General features: G+C 43.5%; 3 protein-coding genes across 26 annotated transcripts in view; 1 reads left to right on the top strand and 2 right to left on the bottom strand.

Annotated features, from left to right (window-relative positions):
• Positions 1–3,291, bottom strand: part of mark3a (MAP/microtubule affinity-regulating kinase 3a) — a 29,690-nt gene extending 26,399 nt beyond the window's left edge. For 6 of the 21 annotated variants that reach the window (XM_037977989.1, XM_037977994.1, XM_037977993.1 and 3 more), the window contains exon 1: positions 2,720–3,290. In XM_037977989.1, coding sequence (XP_037833917.1) covers positions 2,720–2,770 — 51 coding nt within the window. In that variant the 5' untranslated portion in view covers positions 2,771–3,290. Of the gene's footprint in view, positions 1–632; positions 740–813; positions 969–2,719 lie in introns of those variants that run through there. The other 15 variants (XM_017407745.3, XM_017407742.3, XM_017407744.3 and 12 more) reach the window with 6 other exon arrangements.
• Positions 3,292–4,076: 785 nt separating this feature from the next.
• eif5 (eukaryotic translation initiation factor 5) lies at positions 4,077–10,337 on the bottom strand. Of its 3 annotated transcripts, none has more exons than XM_017407940.3 (12): positions 10,263–10,337; positions 9,457–9,553; positions 7,717–7,996; positions 7,535–7,616; positions 6,859–7,031; positions 6,606–6,717; positions 6,396–6,532; positions 5,732–5,893; positions 5,483–5,644; positions 5,075–5,239; positions 4,671–4,814; positions 4,077–4,509 (listed from the first exon to the last, which is right to left on the bottom strand). In XM_017407940.3, the coding sequence occupies exons 3-12, from the start codon at positions 7,786–7,788 to the stop codon at positions 4,411–4,413; spliced, it is 1,308 nt and encodes a 435-aa protein (XP_017263429.1). In that variant the 5' UTR covers positions 7,789–7,996; positions 9,457–9,553; positions 10,263–10,337; the 3' UTR covers positions 4,077–4,410. The 3 variants fall into 3 exon arrangements, with proteins under 3 accessions (XP_017263429.1, XP_017263430.1, XP_024859893.1); XM_017407941.3 differs by having other exon boundaries at positions 9,457–9,673; positions 10,263–10,332; XM_025004125.2 differs by lacking the exon at positions 10,263–10,337 and adding an exon at positions 10,036–10,185.
• A 251-nt stretch (positions 10,338–10,588) lies between these two features.
• vps29 (VPS29 retromer complex component) lies at positions 10,589–15,042 on the top strand. Of its 2 annotated transcripts, XM_017407513.2 has the most exons (5): positions 10,605–10,668; positions 11,543–11,554; positions 13,161–13,352; positions 14,255–14,490; positions 14,602–15,042. In XM_017407513.2, exons 1-5 carry the CDS (start codon positions 10,666–10,668, stop codon positions 14,717–14,719), a joined length of 561 nt encoding a protein of 186 aa, XP_017263002.1. In that variant the 5' UTR covers positions 10,605–10,665; the 3' UTR covers positions 14,720–15,042. The 2 variants fall into 2 exon arrangements, with proteins under 2 accessions (XP_017263001.1, XP_017263002.1); XM_017407512.3 differs by lacking the exon at positions 11,543–11,554 and having other exon boundaries at positions 10,589–10,668.
• The last annotated feature ends 2,021 nt before the right edge of the window (positions 15,043–17,063 follow it).

The raw sequence follows: 17,063 nt of genomic DNA, 5'->3' as shown, positions 1-17,063 counted from the left end.
TCTTGGACCGACCCGGATCTTGGACCGACCCGAGTCCTGGACCGACCCGAGCCTTGGACCGACCCGGGCCTTCGACCGACCCGGGTCTTGGACCGACCCGAGCCTTGGACCGACCCGGATCTTGGACCGACCCGGGTCCTGGACCGACCCGGGTCCTGGACCGACCCGCTGCCATCAGGAAGTCTGTCGCTGCACCGATGTTCTAAAGAGGTCACTGAAAGCACCGGCGGCGCATTCAGCTGCGGGTCGGTCAATAACGTCTGGGTCCAAACCGCTCAGCAGGGAGGACTCAGAACCGGGAGTGGATTTTAGTGCTGTTTTTATTTATTTGTCTTTATTCAGCCAACATTTGAATGTTTTCTCCCAACATGACAGAAACCAAACACCCTGCCCGGTTCGACCCGCCGGCCCCCGATCTGCAGACACAGACTCACATAGAGTTAATGAAGGCGAAACTTGTTGGTTTTAAAGATAAATCTGATATAAAAAGCAAACAGGATGATCAGAAGTTCCAGGTGAGAACATTAAAGTGAGAAGTGACTCCCCCCCCCTCAGCCGAGCGCCGCAGACGCTACAGGAGTATCTGAGACTTCTACAGACACGGATATAAATATCAGCTGGGAGAAGGTCACCGGGAAACACTGCAGGCCTGGCGGGGAACACCGGGGCGCAGATCAGCCCGAGTTCACAATCCTGCAGAACTCACAGAACCAGGTTCTGTTTCCAGGCTGACGGCTTCCTGGGAGGAGTAAGAAAAATAAAAAGATGTTTCCTGGCGAGCTAGCGTCCGCGAGTCGTCTGGGGTTTACTCACAAAGCTGCGGTGTCTCCTGGCTGCCTGGGAGCCCGTCATGATCCGCCGATGGAGCACACAGAGTCCCAGAACCCCCCAAACTCCGAGCCGAGCGGCACACACTGATCCCAGTCAAGCCCGCCGCAGGCAGACTTGCCCGAACCGGAAACCAGAGCCTCCAGATCCTCGCAAAAATAAAAGCTTTCAGTCCGGACCAGAACACAAAGTCCTGCTTTTACTCCTACGACCCGAAAGGAGCCCTTTGATCGGGGAACTAAACTCATTAACATTAATTTAAAAACTAAAACCAGCAGCTCCGTCCCTACAGATCTGCTGATTCCAGAACAATTTCATTTAGATTAATAACTGCAGACTCTCTGAAAGACTAACCCCCCTTGCCCCCCCAGGATCAATAACGTTTCTCCACATCTTATCAGCCTCCGTGCTGTTTGTGCCGTTATCTCCAGCCACGGGTCACGGGACCAATCCGATCACATGCGGACGTTTGGGCTTTGCACTTCCACAGACGCAGCAGCCCGGGGGAGGAAAGAAAAAACAAAAAAACACGAAAGTGGGGCAGAAAAGACAACAAAAACTGGAACAACTCATCGAGCTGCAGATGAATCCAGCAGTTTGTTCTGGTTCTTATTGTAACGAGTCAAAAACCTCAAAATACAACCATTATTTGAGTGAAACGCTGTGTGCCGTGACCCGTTCCTGTCTGCAGCAATGTAAAGATAAAGGGACGCTGCAGAGGCGCCTGCATGTGTGATGTGTGCAGCTGAACGTGGATTTTGGACTGTTTGTTGTTAAAAAAACAGTTTGCTTTAAAAAAACTGCAAGAAAATCAAAAACCTTCAGGTTTCTATAAAATGATCAGGCAATTAGCTGTAAAAATATAACTTTGTGGAATAAATTCTCAGGTAATTTGTGTCTAATCTAATTTATAGTTGTAAAAATCAAACTGTCACTGATGAACAGTTTGTCCTTTTTAAGGGTAAAAAGCATTTAACAGTTACAGCATCTATATATATTTATTATAAACTGAATTACAAAGTTAACTACACTGGAAACGCTGTTAAATTATAACTGGGCTGCCTTTAAATTGAAACCTTTCGGAAGAAATAATTCTGGATTATTGTGGAAATATTTTCAACAACACAACAGAATCGTTAAATCTTTATCGTTGCTTTTTATTTTTGGTCATGATTTAAATTAAATTTACCCAAATTAAAAACAATAATATAATTATTTTGATAAAATGAATAAAAACCCAAAAATAAAACCATAACTTCTATGTCTTCTGCAGCTTTAACAGCTTTTTATCAGATCTGCAGCAGAAATGTAATAAAATGCAGCAAAATAAAGTATTCATTACCCATCTATTTGTTAATTTTATTTATTTTTATTAGATTTGTGAAAAACTTTTTAAAAATCCGTTTAATTTTGAAAGTCTAGGCCGGAAGCGCACGCGATTCCGTTAACTACATAGATTTCAGGCTGTCAAAGGGGGCGGGACTTAAACAAAAACGGGGCTCGTATCCTGGAAGATGATTGGACGAAACGTTCAAGTGACAGCTGGGAAAGCCAATCGCTATCCAGAACAGAAACTACTGTTGCCTGCCAGAAGCAGCAGGTAAAGTCCTGTAGTTTTGTTCGTAGTTGGGCCTAAATATCCCAAATGGAGTCACAATAAAGATAAATATTAAATATTAGCGCTCGAGTGTTGAAATCCCAATCAAAAACAGTTAAAATACGGGGCGTATTTCCACGCAGTTTATGATTTTTGTAAGTGTAAGCCTCATTAAGTGTGAATATTAGCTGTCATGCAAAAAGCAACAAAAAGCTTTTTAGCTAGTGTCGTTATTTACTGTTATTTCCCAACAATGAACCAAACCCAGACGACAAAATAAGTGTTAATACTCACACTTTCCGTCTGCTTCTCGTTGACCGTCGGTAGAGGAGTTTTTGTTGACATCTTTTATTCCGGCCTTTTATCCCAGTCCTTATTTTAACTCGGGCAGCCGGAAAATAAAAGTATAATCGCTTGGCTTTGCAGCTGTGTGCGGAAAAACAGCCTCAGCATGGATCGTGACACCCCGAACCAGACCGGACGTGTTAGAGACAAACAGCTGAGGTGAGACGAAACATAGGAAAACTCACCAAAGTGTACAAAAATACCGTTTTCAGTTCCTACACGGCGCCTACGGACCGGCCATGTCCCGTTCCGACCCGAAAAGGCGAAATTAAATCAGTGTCCGTTTGTCCTGGAGTCCGTGAAGGGGCCGTCGGCCGTCAAAAATCACGACAGTTATTTTTATTTTTATTCATTTAAATCTTCAGTCCCGGAAAGAATCCGTTTCCCCTCAGCGGATGGTTCCCCAGTGGGATTCAAAAAGTCCCGGAGACACGGAGACCCGCCGTGGGCTCGGTTCCTTCCATCTCCAGCGGCCCAAAGTGAAGCGGCTCGGTTCTGTTTTAGGTGGGACCAAAATGGCTCCTGAGCGGCGGGGCGGGATTAGGGCGCGTTCACGGACCCGCCACGTGCTCGGACATACGAACACCGTCGTTTCTTTCCGTTATCTTTATTCATCGACTCAACTATTTTAATTCGCATAAAACCGAGAAGCACTTTTAACATTTTATCTATAAAGCTGCTTGGCAAATCATAATGAATACTTAAGTTTAAATGTGAAATAATTATAAAATCTTTGACATATTAGGAGAATAAAGCTTTTACTTAATATAGAAAATAATTTTCAACTGCCTCTTTTACATGACTACATGCTTATAAATATATTTAAAATCAGAGCTTTAGTTAGTTGTCACATATTAGGAACACGTTTATGTCCGACAGCACTTGAAAGCAGCTGTCCGGACGGAGGAAGTCAGGACGGTTCGGTCCAGTTGGACCAGAACTGCAGCCAGGATCCCGATATTCAGAGGAGACATTTGTGCCGTTTATGAAATATAAAAATGTTGGTAAATGTGTTTTTGTAATATTATTAGGATTTATAGATATATTTTAGGTAGTTTTATAAATAATAATTTGGGTATTTTGTTGGATAATTACAAATCATGGATGCAGGTCTACAGTATTTGTCAAACTTTTTTTACTCAGATTTGTCTTTTAGACAAATTCAACCAGATTTACTATTTTAATCACTTTTTTAAAATTAAATTAAATTAACATTTAAACACCAAACATCAGTAAATAATGAAAGGTCTTACTTCTCTGGCAAACAAACATCACACTAAATATTCAAGTGAGGTGGCTAGCAAAACATTTTTATTCACTGGAAAAATACAAGGACCTCAAAAAAAAAAAAGAAAGAAAGAGAGAAGGAGGAGGAGGAAGGGGAGAAAGAAAGTGCAGTCAAAAAGATCCCAAAACACCCATGATTAAAACCCCCAGAGCGACTTTAATGAATCACCTGAACACACCTCAGATATAAGAGTTACTGTGCAGCGAGTGAAGCTTTAATATGTCAGCCATGAAGCCGGGAGGGGAGGAGGAGGAGGAGGGGAGGAGGAGGAGAGGGGGAAGCCGTTGAAGCCGTACAGAGCATCATGAGTCAAAACCACAACACACGAGGAAAGCAGCAGCATCCAAATCTGTCAGATGGCATCGATGTCGATGTCCTCCTCTTCCTTCTGAGGCGTGTCCGGTTTCACCGTCTCCACCTTGAGCTTGTGGGCGGAGGGCGAGTACACCACCTGGAGACGGACGAGATGAACCGGACTATTTACAGATTAAACGTCCTAAAAGGAGAGTTTCTGAGAGAAACACTCGCAGAAAATCATAAAACCAGACAGTGGAAGACAGGAGTTCAAGCTGCACGTTAAATTAAAAACTTCAGTCTGAAGAGAAGCTGTACCTCAACATTCTCATCATCTTCCTCCTCCTCTTCCTCCTCGCTGCCCTCACTCTCCTCCTCCGCCTCCTTCAGCCACTTGACAAAAGGAGCCGCCTTGGCGTGGATCTCTTTGGCGAGTTCCTTGGAGACGTACTTCTTAGAAACCTGAAAACACGCAGAGTCATACCTCAGTGAGTTCTGAGTCAGCATTTTTATTTTTTATTTCTGTTTATCACCTAACTACTTCTGCTACATTCAGCTTTCAGATTTATTTCTATTTTCACATCCAAACACCAAGAAATCTGCTTCATCAGCCATACTTCTGCTGATGCTAAAAGCTAGCATTTAGCCACTTTTAGCTTCCAGCTGAGGTTCAGCAGTCATTCAGAACTCTTCCTCCTGGCTGCCTGCAGCTGAACACCCACCCTCTCTGCCCAGGCGAATATCACGTCCTCCTCCAGCAGGTCGGCGTCGTACAGATCTTTCAGGATGATGGCGACGCGCGGCAACAGCTGCACCTGATGGAGCTTCACCACGCACTCGAAACCTCCCAACAGATACTTCTGGGCCTTTTTGTTGTTGTGACAGAACTGCAGGAGAATTTAAATAAAAATGAATGCTCACGTTGACAGTTTTGTCCAACTTGTAAAATTTAAAAAGTGAAATTTCTAAGAGTTTGAAGTCTTTATTCACTCCAAAGTAATTTTACAGTTCAGTTAAAAGTTTTGTTTTCGTCTAAATAAAAACTCAAAGACCAGCATGTCAGCCGAGAACCACAGGAACAGCGAGAAGGTCATCAGGATTTAAGATGGAGAGCCGCCGCAGCAACATACCCGCAGGTAGTGGCGTTTGTACTTCTTGATCTGGTCCCGGATGTTCTCGTTGAAGAGGAGCTCGCTGAGGATGAGGGGTCCCATGGCCTTGACGTCCAGACGCTCGGCCTCCGCCAAGATCTCCTTATCAGCGCCGTCGATGGTTCCGCTCTCCTTCTTTTGCTGGATGTAAACAAACAGAAGAACAGATGAGGCGTTTAGTGTTTGCAGGGATTATTGGAGTTTATGGCGCTGAAGCCCGAGCCTCACTTTCACAAAGTTGTAGAACAGGTTGACCCTCTCCTCCAGAGGTTTCTCCAGGTCATCGCTCAGCGTGAGGTTCTTGGCGTGGTCGCTGATCTCCTCCATCCGACGCCTCTGCGCCTCCTCTGTCGTCTCCTCCGCCCAGTCTTCATCATCATCGTCTCTGTCCTTCAGCCCAAGAGGACAAACAGAATCAGAGCGTGGACAGAACTGCTGGGTTCGGGTCACCGTGAAGAACCGGGACAGTGTTTGGATCTTACAGCAGGAAACAGATCCTGGACTCAATCTGCTCATCGATTTGGAAAAGGACTGCTGGGGTTGCAATAAATCACAGGCTGTTATATTTCAAGCACCATCCGGTCTCGTTCTGGATGCTAATAATAGATTTTAGTGAGATCGCTCACATAGTTGTACAGATTTAAAAAATAAAGTTTTAAACTCTAAACAGGAAGAATGAACCCACAGGAGTCCATCCAAACCAGATAACCTCCATCTTCCCTCTTTTAGTGATACAGATTCTCTTCAGTCGTATTGTTTCCTCAGACCGGATCCCTCTCTTCAGAACTCACAGACCATAAAAACTAGAAACAGTGCAACTAAAAGAGAAAACTCAAACTGCTGAAGTTTAACAGTCAGTCTGGGTCCAGATGAGCCTTCTGAGGAAACGTACCACAGCCTCAGGAGCGTCGATGCTGTCATGGTTTCCAGCTTCGCCGCTGCCAGAACCGTTCTCCTTGTCCTTCTTGCGGTTCTTCTTTTCCTTCTCTTTCTTGGCAGATGCAGATCCAGATCCGCTCTCGGTGCTCTCTGTTGTCGGAGAGGCAGATCAGTTAACCGGGAGTTAATCAACACGACGTGTCAGAGAAGAATGCGGCCTCACCAGGTGGGTTTTTGAGGATGAACGTGCAGAGTTTGTGTCTGGTGTCCAGCATGCCGCGGTTTCCACAGGCCTTACAGGAAGTGCCGATAGTTTGTTTCTTGGGATTCACATGCTGGAAGAACAAACACACAACCAGAGCTTTACTTTAATAATACTCTTTGATTTGGAAGTTTTATTCCAAATCTACTTCTGGTACTAAACACGTGGTTTTATTTGATCATTTTCAGCCCGTCTGAAGCCAGAACATCTTTACCAGGTCAGTTTCAGGGTTGTCACACTCGGTACACAGCACAAATTTTCTGATGAATCCATCCAGCATGTCCTGCAGCTTGTTCGCCTCGTGGGATCCGTTGACGATGTAACGATCGTTTTTGGTATCAAACTGGGTCTGAGCGCCGAGTTCACAACCGAAAAACTTGGTCGGGTCTGCGGAGAAGAGCAGAATGAACGAATACTGATGGAGAAGAACCTTCTGACGTTCAGAAACGCATCACAGCCCAACTTCTAACATCTCCATCCGAAGTCACGCTGCACCCTCTGCACCTAAAGGATGAGAAGTTAAACCCATCCCTCCACCGAGGGGAAAACAGGCGACCCCAGCCCAGAGGCGAGGAATCCTAAAGGTGAAGCAGACGATAACAGAGACCCTGTGTCTGTCAGCAAAATATCCCAAGATCTCCATGAAGGATAAAAACGGCAGAGTCATAGTAAACTTTATTCTATTTCCTCAAATTCAAATCATTCAAGAACCTTTTCCAGCCTGAACGTCTGATAACTCTGAGCTCAAACATGACGTGGATCAGCTACGATCACAACACAGACCCACCAAAACCGTCCTTTCTCAACAGAACTGTGGCGGGTGAGTCTGGCAGACATTAGGAAGTGGAAAACCGAAGTGAACAGTGAAACGAGGCTCGTGTCGTACTCACATGTTGGAGGCCGGTTCAGAGCCTTTGCAACATCAACCATGTTGACAATGACCGTCTTGATTCCATTCCCTTTGCCTTCAACCTAAATCAGAGCAGAAAAACATATAACCACATTTCACCAAGTCAGTCCCTCTCGACCCCGATGCTTCAAAGGCGGCAGGAAGTGAGGCGCAGGCAGTCACCTTAGCGATCAGACGGGGCATCTTGTAGCGATAGAACTGGTCTGACACGCTGCGGTTGACGTTGACAGACATTTTGGCTGGATGTTGGAACTATCAGCAAGATAAAAAGATCTTGGTTGGGGATTTTTCGGGATCTTCTGTCTGGAAAAGAGGGGATGACATAAACGACTGCAAGCGTGCTCGGTCTCTGACATGAAAAACGTCGTGCCGCGGTGGCCGCAAGCTCCTTGTTTGAAGGCTAGAGTTCTACCACACAGGTTCCAACGGCTGCGCAACAGCTCTGAAAGACAAGAGGAACAAGCAGGAATTAATAAACACACAGGTCTGTCAGCAATAAGGCACTGATACTAATAACTGAAGGAAAAGTGTTTAAAGTTGATCTGTTTTATAACTATTGGGTCTTTAAACTGATGATCAGGACAAGAAAAAATACATCTGAAGTTAACATTTAAAAGCAGAGATTTCTAGCGTTTCACCTCGAGGTAAAAGCAGAGCAGCAGCTCTTACTGCAATATTTACACAGCAGCCGGTGAACGGTTCAGATTATTATTTAACTTCTTAAACAAACTTCATTCAGACTCAACAGCAGAACTAATCTGTGGCTGGAGTTGTAACAGAATCATGCTGGAAAAAGTACGAATCACCATATTTTGTTAAATAAGATTTAAAAAATAAATAAAAGTAGAGCAGATGATTCCTCGCTGCAGCAGTCCTGACTTAAATGACCAGAGTAATCTGTCAACATTTGTAGGATTCATCCACATTTCTTCAACAAACTGAAATAAATAAACTTGTTTTCTCCTTGCTTACATCAGGTGAGCTTTGTTCTGAAAAACGGAACGAGTTCCAAAACGGAGTCTAAAATACGGGAGAACGTTGAGCTCGACGAGTTAAATGTTCTGTGACGTTTCTTTGGTACGTCTGAAGAGGAGACAGAAGTCCTTTTTTATTTAAGCTGCTGAATGCTGTCTGAACAAATTCAACAGAATAAATGTTTGGGGGAGACTTCAGAGCAGAATCTGGGCTCGTGTTTGATTAACGGCTTCTTAACCTTTGTTTTTTTAGAAATATTATTTAAATTAAAACACAATAAGCAAAGATCTTTGTCCTTTTTTGTTTGTTGCAGCAGAAAAAAAACACCAGAAAACTTACAACTAAACTTTACTTTTAAATACACAATCAGAGCTTTATTTGTATTTATTTCTCATGCTGGATTTGGTATTTTAAATCTATGTTTTGCAATCTGTGTTTGCATTTTATTTTGTAAAAGCCAAAGCTGACAGGTAAAATTAGAAGTGCTGACTTCAGATTAACCCGTTAAGTTGATGATGGCAGGCGTAAATGAAACATTTACACCTGACTCTGAAGTGGTGTGCTGTAGGAAGGCCCACATTCACACAAACAGGCTGTGTGTGTGTGTGTGTGTGAGCCTTTTGTCTTAACGAGGCCTCCGGCTTATAGGGCCCGTTCTTTTAAACAGGTCACAAACAAGGGGCCCGGCAGCTCTACTGACTGCACTACAAACTGAGGTGGTTGTGAGGTGGTTGTGAGCATTAAATGTCCTGAAATGAGTCAGTCTGTCAGCGGAGGCTGTTTGGTGCAGAGTGCGTCACTCAGTCACTGAAGTCCAGGCTGGAAAACAGGCTCGCCTGCTGCTCGACACCAAACATACAGACTCTATAATCACTGCTGGACCTCTAACAGACCTCTAACAGACCTCTAACACCGAGCAGAACTTACCGTTTTCACAAAACAAAGACATAAACACAACGCTGATCGTCCAGATGCCGCAGTGAACGGTGATCGATATCTGGTGGCGTATCGATTCCAGCGAGGTCTGTGGAAAATAAAAAAAGGGTGTTCTCAAAGGCGGACAGGTCCCAAAAACACAGCAGGTGTGTCGGCTCAGAAACAGAGGAGAGTTTTCTGGAAAAGTCCTCCCGGGGGGGTTGGGAACCTTTGGGACGTTTATGGAGAAAACCGAAAAGAAAAAAAAAAAAAAAAAAAAAAAAAAAGCCGTTAAAAACAAGAAACTGCCGTTAGAGCTGAAATCACCAACTAAATATTCACATGGTCCCACAGAGGGGGTCAAATTAATCAATACGTCATTAAAAACTGAAAATGTAAGAAAAGACGACAGCTAACGGTACCTGCGATTCATTGCATAATAACCTCAAAATGACGTGGTCATATCTGCGTAATGCTATCAACAAACTAACGTTTTCATTACCACCAAACATACCCCACAGCTGCCTTCAGGAATCAAAAAACGAAATAAATGAATAACAAACCGAAGGTGAGATCCAAATATGAACTTACAGGCAGATTCAAATTAAAGAGTCACAAATCTAATCTAAGGCCAAATGTGACGCCATGCTGCTGAAGCTAACACCGTTAGCCACACGCTCGCGACGCAGTTTTAAGGTAGTTTCATTTAAAAAAAATGCTTAGCTAGCTTCGGTTTTTCTTCAGAACCACATTTCTCCGCGAAACCCCAACCAGAATGAGCCGTCGCCGAGGGAAATGTGAAATTATTTATCACCTACCTCTCGAATGTTCTGCGAAACGCAGCTGCTCTCGTCGTTTGACAAGCGTCAAGCTAACAGTTATAACGAGCTGAGCAACGTCCGGTAATAGCGCTGATTCAAAATAAAAGTCTGCATCGATTACGATTCGCTCGTACCTGTTAGATAACTCTGAAAATACCAAAAATATACAAATGGTATAGCATTTTATGTAAATATAATTACTTTTATCGTATTATTTTGCTTCAAAGTAGCCGTTTCATGAATTATTTCCCCATAAATAAACGAAAAAGAGTAGCATGATTTTATTTTGAAAGGATCAAAAGGAAGCAGTGTTTAGTTATCAGCGGAAGCGCTGATGCTCTACGTGCGAACTGCGCAGGCGCTTCCTGTTCCTGAGTGTCCGCAAACAGCAGCAGAGAAGATGGTGAGTATGAAATGGCGAAAGACCCACCATTTCCCTTCACGAACAGCGTTTTGTGTTGTTTTTCTGCTCTGGGTGTTGTTATTAAACCAACAATCGAAGTAAAAATGGCGACTTCCTGCCTACGAGGTGAACACAGGCTCAGTTTTATCGGAGCGGAGCGGATCAGCGGTCACATGACAGCGGAGAAATCATTTAGTCCTAAAATAATTCATCCCTAAAGTCACTTTTTTACTCTCTTTCTTCGTTAAGTTTGTTCCTGAGTAGTTGTTGTTGTTTGTTTGATTTTTAAACACGACTTGTTTATGTTTTTGTCAAAACAGTTAGCTAAAAAGGCCTAAACAAGCTAAAGGAAACTTTATTTTGGAGTCTTTTTCCTGACTTTTTAACATCCGGTTACTTTTATAATGTTTTCTAAAACAAATCAACTAATCAAGCTAATAGATGTGGCATTAAACTGCTTTTTTATAAGTCACTCAGTCATTCATTCATTCATTTTCTTTATGCAACTTTTAGGGAGTTTGTTGAGTTTAGGATTTCTGCAGCTCAGTTTTAATTCCTTACTTTGCATAATTTAATCATTTTAACTAAGCTGCACTGAGTGTTTGATTATTTATTGTCTTATCATCACTAACAAGCCATTAACCAGCGTCTCAACCACATCTCCATTAAATTTTTGTTTGTTTTTAATGTTTAATTCATCTGTCCGCCTAATCCATTCACTTTTTAATTTGTCCCAACTCTTTCTTCTTTTGTTTTTTTGTTGTATTTTTCATCCCAATCTTTGATCGTGTCCCGTGTTGTTCTTCACACGCACACCCCCCTCTCACCCACCTTTTTTCGCCTCCCACCTGTATATCTGTCTTCATCCACCCAGGCTGGTCACCGGGTAAGTGTTCCCGTTCTGTGCTGGATCCGTCCTGTCGCCTGCCGCTCTAACCCCGGAGCTGCTCTGTGTTTCTGCCGCTGCACAACCGCTCTTAACCACAAACCTTTACGAGTAGATTCCAAACTCAGCGGAAATTAAACCAATTAGAAAGCTTAAAGGTCCCACGGTCATGGTAAAACTGAGTGTTCTGAGGTTTTATGCGTCAGGACATTAAACACAGCAGCGATATGTGATGTAGGTACCAGCTGATCATCAGGAGGTTCTGCTGCTCTGGAGCTCCAGGTGTGTGTTAGCACAACGTCAGGGCGGAAAGACATCAGCAATGACCTCAGAGAATCAATCTGGGAAGGGTCAAAGGTCATCTGGAGTCCCTCATTTTACGGAGAGAAAGATTATTCACAAGAGGAAACATTTAGGACAGCTGCTGATCTTCACCCTGAAGGTCAGACTGTGCAATGAGATCCATCTCAGACTCTACAGGCCTCAGTTAGCAGGTTAAAGGTCAAAGGTTAAAACCTCTTCTGTCTAAGAAGGAACCAGAAGACTTCTGGAGCAGAACCAGAGCAGAGGACAGATGTTTACCCAGAATGCACTGCAGCTGTCAGCACGGTGGTGGAGGGCTGATGGTGTGGGCTTGTTTTGGAGCCACAGGATAACCGACTGTGTCCCCATGCAGCCTGTCCTCCATTTTCTGTTAAATTAATGAAGTTTTATCAGCTCGACGGGCTGATCGTTCCTCAGGTTTTATTTTTCTACACAACTAATTCCTCGTTATCCTTTCCTGAGCTCTAGTTTTATGTAAATAACAATTATTCTGCTCTTAAACAAATGATCTCATTTATGTTTAGTGATGTTCTGATGCCTAAAATCTTAGAATTGAAGTTTAGTTCATTTACTGCAGTTTTACCATGATTTATTTTCTAAAATTTGTCCAGAATATTTGGGTCAGGTTACCTTAAAGCTGCTTCTCCACAACATGTTACAAGTTTTTTCAACTTTCCTGGTGATTTGTCAAACATAGTCATGTGTAGAAGTAGTCATAGTGTCTAAAAATAAAATATTATGTTTAAATCTTTGCCTGGAACTCTGTGATGAGACCAGAAATGGATTATTCTTCACATCCAGCAGCTGGAACTCATATTTCGTGTCTCATTCAGCTTTTAAACGTTAATTTGTTCCTCGTCAGACAGAAGATCCTGATCTGTCTGTCAGCTGCTGGGGGCCGAAGTTCTGGATCAAATCTGTGTTTCTGTTTGTTGGTTTCTCGTGTCGTGTGATGACGGTGTGACCATCTCTCTCATCTGTCGCTGAGTGTCTGAAATCCAGCTGCGCAGATTTAGGTTTTCAGCAACTTTGGTCTTTTCCACATTAATTATTAAAAAATAACCTTTAAAAGCCGGTTTGAATTCAGACACCTGTCCTCTGATTTCTCACAGCTTCTGCTGGTTTGTTAGTTTGAGTCTTTTTATCGATTAAAGATCGGAGCTGGTTGGTGTTTCAGTGAGAGGTTTGAAAGCTGCAGGACGGTTCTGACCTGCTCTAACCCAGGTGTGCAGTGGTTACGGTCCCCGCGGCGTCCTGACTCTGGTGTTTGTGTCGCCATCAGTTGGTCCTGGTGTTGGGCGACCTGCACATCCCCCATCGGTGCAACACGTTGCCGGCCAAGTTTAAGAAGCTGCTGGTCCCGGGGAAGATCCAGCACATCCTCTGCACGGGAAACCTCTGCACCAAGGAGAGCTACGACTACCTGAAGACCCTCGCCGGGGACGTCCACATCGTCCGCGGGGACTTCGACGAGGTCTGAGCTCTCTCATCTCTCTGTGCTGAATCTGGGATGTTAGAGGGACGGGAAGGTTAAATAAGAAGTCCCCAGCAGAAGGACTTTCAGAATAAAAGACCGCCGCAGAGGTTAAGACCAGCTTGAGTTTAGGTTTAAAAGAATAATGATCAGTTAGAGCTCAGAGTCTGTGTTGGAGACGACTCTCAGCTACTACCACTCCCAGATTTTAGCTCAATATTGTCTTGGCTAAGGTCGATTAGCTGCAGCGGCCATCTTGACTCAGGTTGACTCCATAGCTTGATCAGCTGCAGCTCTAAGAGTTTCATTAAAAACCGTCCACTGAGTCATGAGATATTTTGCTAACAAACAGACACAGGCGAAAACATTATCGCCCATCCTTCACAGATGATAAATATAAATTAAAGTTCATCAGACTGGATATTTCTTACACTTCTTTTGTTCATGAAGCCGTGTTTTTGGCTGTCTGTCATGAGCTGAACAGCAGTAAACTAATTAATTAAATAGTTTAAAATAATTAAATCGTTAGTTTACAGCACGTTAACTAGTAACTAGTCCCCAGAAGGGTTTAAATCTTTTACCTTGGTCCATAAATAATGATTGTTGTGGTTTAAAATGACTCCAACACTATTCTACTTTAACTTCTGATAACATATACCCAGACTTACTTATTTACATAAAATAATAATAATATATATAAAGGTAAATATCCTGGGTTTATTATTTAACCCCTCAGCAGCTGGACTCGAGCCTTAAATCTTTGTTTTGTTTCCACAGGACAGAATCTGATGTTATTCACAGTTTGTCTGTAATTTCACGGCGTTAGTTTTCGTCCAGAAGGGGGCGGGGCTTGTAGGGAAAAGAAGGAAGCCTCACTTTGCTCGTCGGTGTTTCCTGCTCAGAACCTGAACTACCCAGAGCAGAAGGTGGTGACGGTGGGCCAGTTCAAGATCGGCCTGATCCACGGCCACCAGGTGATCCCGTGGGGCGACATGGCCAGCCTGGCGCTGCTCCAGAGGCAGCTCAACGTCGACATTCTCATCTCCGGCCACACGCACAAGTTCGAGGCCTTCGAGAACGAAAACAAGTTCTACATCAACCCTGGTTCTGCTACTGGAGCCTACAATCCACTGGAGAGGTGAGAGGGGACAAGCCAGGACGTCTTTTCATTCAGCAGCTGTCCTCACATATGGACTTCTGTTAACCAGAACTTTGGGTTAAAGCCGTCTTTTCTCTCGTCTCCTCGCAGAAACATCATCCCCTCGTTCGTATTAATGGACATCCAGGCGTCCACGGTGGTGACGTACGTCTATCAGCTGATCGGGGACGACGTCAAGGTGGAGAGGATCGAGTACAAGAAATCCTAAAGGAGGAGGAGAGGAAGGAGAGTTGAGTAACCGAGGCTCAGTGAATCGTTTCATTCCTGTCCAGCAGGGGGCAGCAGCTCCCCAAGTCGCATTAAAACGGTCCTCTAACTCAGCTCTGACACGCCTGTGTATTATATTGTTTATACGTCTTCAGTAGTTGCTTGTATCTTTAGAGAATGCAATAATACCACATGCTTTGCTATTAAAACAAATATTTGGTGCCATTTTTACTTTCTTCCTCATGTTGTGTTCATGTGAACAACCGGCCTGTAGCTTCCTGTAGTCTGCCTTCTTTTTCTTCAATAAAACTTTATTTCACTCCATCTGCTGCTTTTATTTATTACTTGCTTTACACGGATCACACAGAGTTTTTAGAGTTCTGAGCATCAGGACAGAGCTGATCTCAGATCAGAGAGGGAAACATCTGTTTAATTCAGCTTTAAAAACTGGAATCAGTTTCTGAATAAAGAGAAAGTTTAAATCTTTGGAAGAGTGTGAAAGATTAATATCTCACCTGTTGTAGACGGCTCTTTAAACGACCTCGGTTTGAAGAAATAAAGTCTGATTCTAACTGGACTGATGAGCTAATGGCTAGTCTGAACGTGGGTCACAGCCGTCTAAAAACGAGCAATTAATGCTAATGCTAACTTGAATGACTGCAGAAACCGGCTGAAAATAAAATGTTAAACAAACAGAACAGAAGCTAAAACAGGACGAACAGTAGCTGAAAGCTAAAACAAGCAGAAGAGTAGATCTAATTAGCTAAACGGTAGCTAACAGCTAATTCAGCAAAACCAGATCTGAAACTTAAAAGCATCAAAACAGTAGCAAAAAGCTAAAATTAGCTAACTTGTAACTAATAGCTAGAATTAGCAAAACAATAGATAAAAGCTAACATTAGCAAAACTGTAGCTAACAGCTAACATTAGCAAACAGCATCAAAAAGTTTTAATTTAAAGCTAAAATTATCAGGCAAAATGTGAAAATGGAGGCAGCAGCTAAAGCTGTGAAGTGTTTCTATGGGGAAAATATTCATAAATAAAGTTTAATAATTCAAATTATATAAAAATAACACCAGAAGCACATTAACATTTTGATAAATTTATGGTTAAATCAGCAGAAAGTATTTGGAAGCAGTTTGGCTGCAAAATATGTAAAATCTCTAAACAGGAAAATAATATTTAATGTGAAATAAAAGAAGATTTAAAGGTTTATAGGACAATATTTGCAGAAAATACTCAGAACTTGTAGTTTTTAAGTCGACAGTGGAGGATCACTGACAGAATTTAACTTTTTCCACAAACTGAGGTCATTAAGAAGCTTCTACAGCAGGTAAGATATTATCTAAAACACAGAACACCACTTTAAAATAACCATAATGTCCCTTTAAATGACAACCTTGATTATTTTTTGATCAGATGGGGGCGCTAATGAGCCTTTTTCAAAGCTTCAGTTCTGCTGGGAGTTTAATAAAATCAGTTGATCTTAAAGAGCAGAACAGAGTTTCTTCGTTAACAGCCAGGAGTGAAACAAACTCTGGCTTCCTGCTCCAAGCAAACAGAGAAAGTTGGATTTAAATCCCCGTCACTGATCAGGCCGCAGTCAGAGACAGGGGAATTTTTTAAAAACCACCGGTGGAAATTCCAACAGATCCAGGAGAGACGAGGAACAACAGAGAGGTGAAGGTGATTAAACTCCATTAACGAGAAGAAATCCTCCGTCTGATGTGATTGGTCAGCTTCAGGTGCTGGAGGAGAATAAACCCCGGGAACAAGTCGAGACCCGTTCCTAAGTTGGACCGGTGGGTGTGGTCCTGTTGTTCTGATAAATCACGTGACTTCTCAGAAATCACAGGTTCTCCACAGGGTTGAAGATCAGGAACTGAACTCTGCTCACAGGTTTTAGACTGAGTCCAGGTCCTTTATGGGTACACACCAGGACCCCTGGAACAAGAACGGAGGGTCGGGTCCAGGAGGGACACCCAGACCTCCGGCTCCTCAGAGACCCCCTTCAGATCCTCCTGAAGGGTCCCCAGGTGTCCCCAGACTAGAGAGGACACCTGGTCCCCCCAGAGGGTTCTGGGTTCCAACCCAGACCCCCACCTCTCCACAACTACCCCTTCAGGTCCTGTCCATGAAGGCCTCAAACAGGACCAGAGACCAGGATCAGAGACCAGAGACCAGAGACCAGAGACCGGGATCAGAGACCGGGACCAGAGACCGGGACAAGAGACCGGGACCAGAGACCAGGATCAGAGACCGGAACCAGAGACTGGGATCAGAGACCAGAGACCAGAGACCAGAGACTGGGATCAGAGACCAGAGACCAGGACCAGAGACCGGGA

Source organism: Kryptolebias marmoratus, linkage group LG10 (genome assembly GCF_001649575.2).
Source record: "Kryptolebias marmoratus isolate JLee-2015 linkage group LG10, ASM164957v2, whole genome shotgun sequence".
Lineage (NCBI taxonomy): Eukaryota > Metazoa > Chordata > Actinopteri > Cyprinodontiformes > Rivulidae > Kryptolebias > Kryptolebias marmoratus.
This window is presented reverse-complemented; position numbering and strand designations above follow the sequence as displayed.

Bases quoted from the DNA above. Each gene is read 5' to 3' on its own strand.
- eif5 (XM_017407940.3), bottom strand. From the start codon at position 7,788: ATGTCTGTCAACGTCAACCGCAGCGTGTCAGACCAGTTCTATCGCTAC. The intron at 4,815-5,074 runs GTGGGTGTTCAG...GCGTGTTTTCAG, and splicing joins TATTCGCCTGGGCAGAGAGG to GTTTCTAAGAAGTACGTCTC. The intron at 4,510-4,670 runs GTACAGCTTCTC...GTCCGTCTCCAG, and splicing joins AAGATGATGAGAATGTTGAG to GTGGTGTACTCGCCCTCCGC.
- vps29 (XM_017407512.3), top strand. From the start codon at position 10,600: ATGCTCTACGTGCGAACTGCGCAGGCGCTTCCTGTTCCTGAGTGTCCG. The intron at 10,669-13,160 runs GTGAGTATGAAA...TGTCGCCATCAG, and splicing joins AAACAGCAGCAGAGAAGATG to TTGGTCCTGGTGTTGGGCGA. The intron at 14,491-14,601 runs GTGAGAGGGGAC...GTCTCCTCGCAG, and splicing joins GCCTACAATCCACTGGAGAG to AAACATCATCCCCTCGTTCG.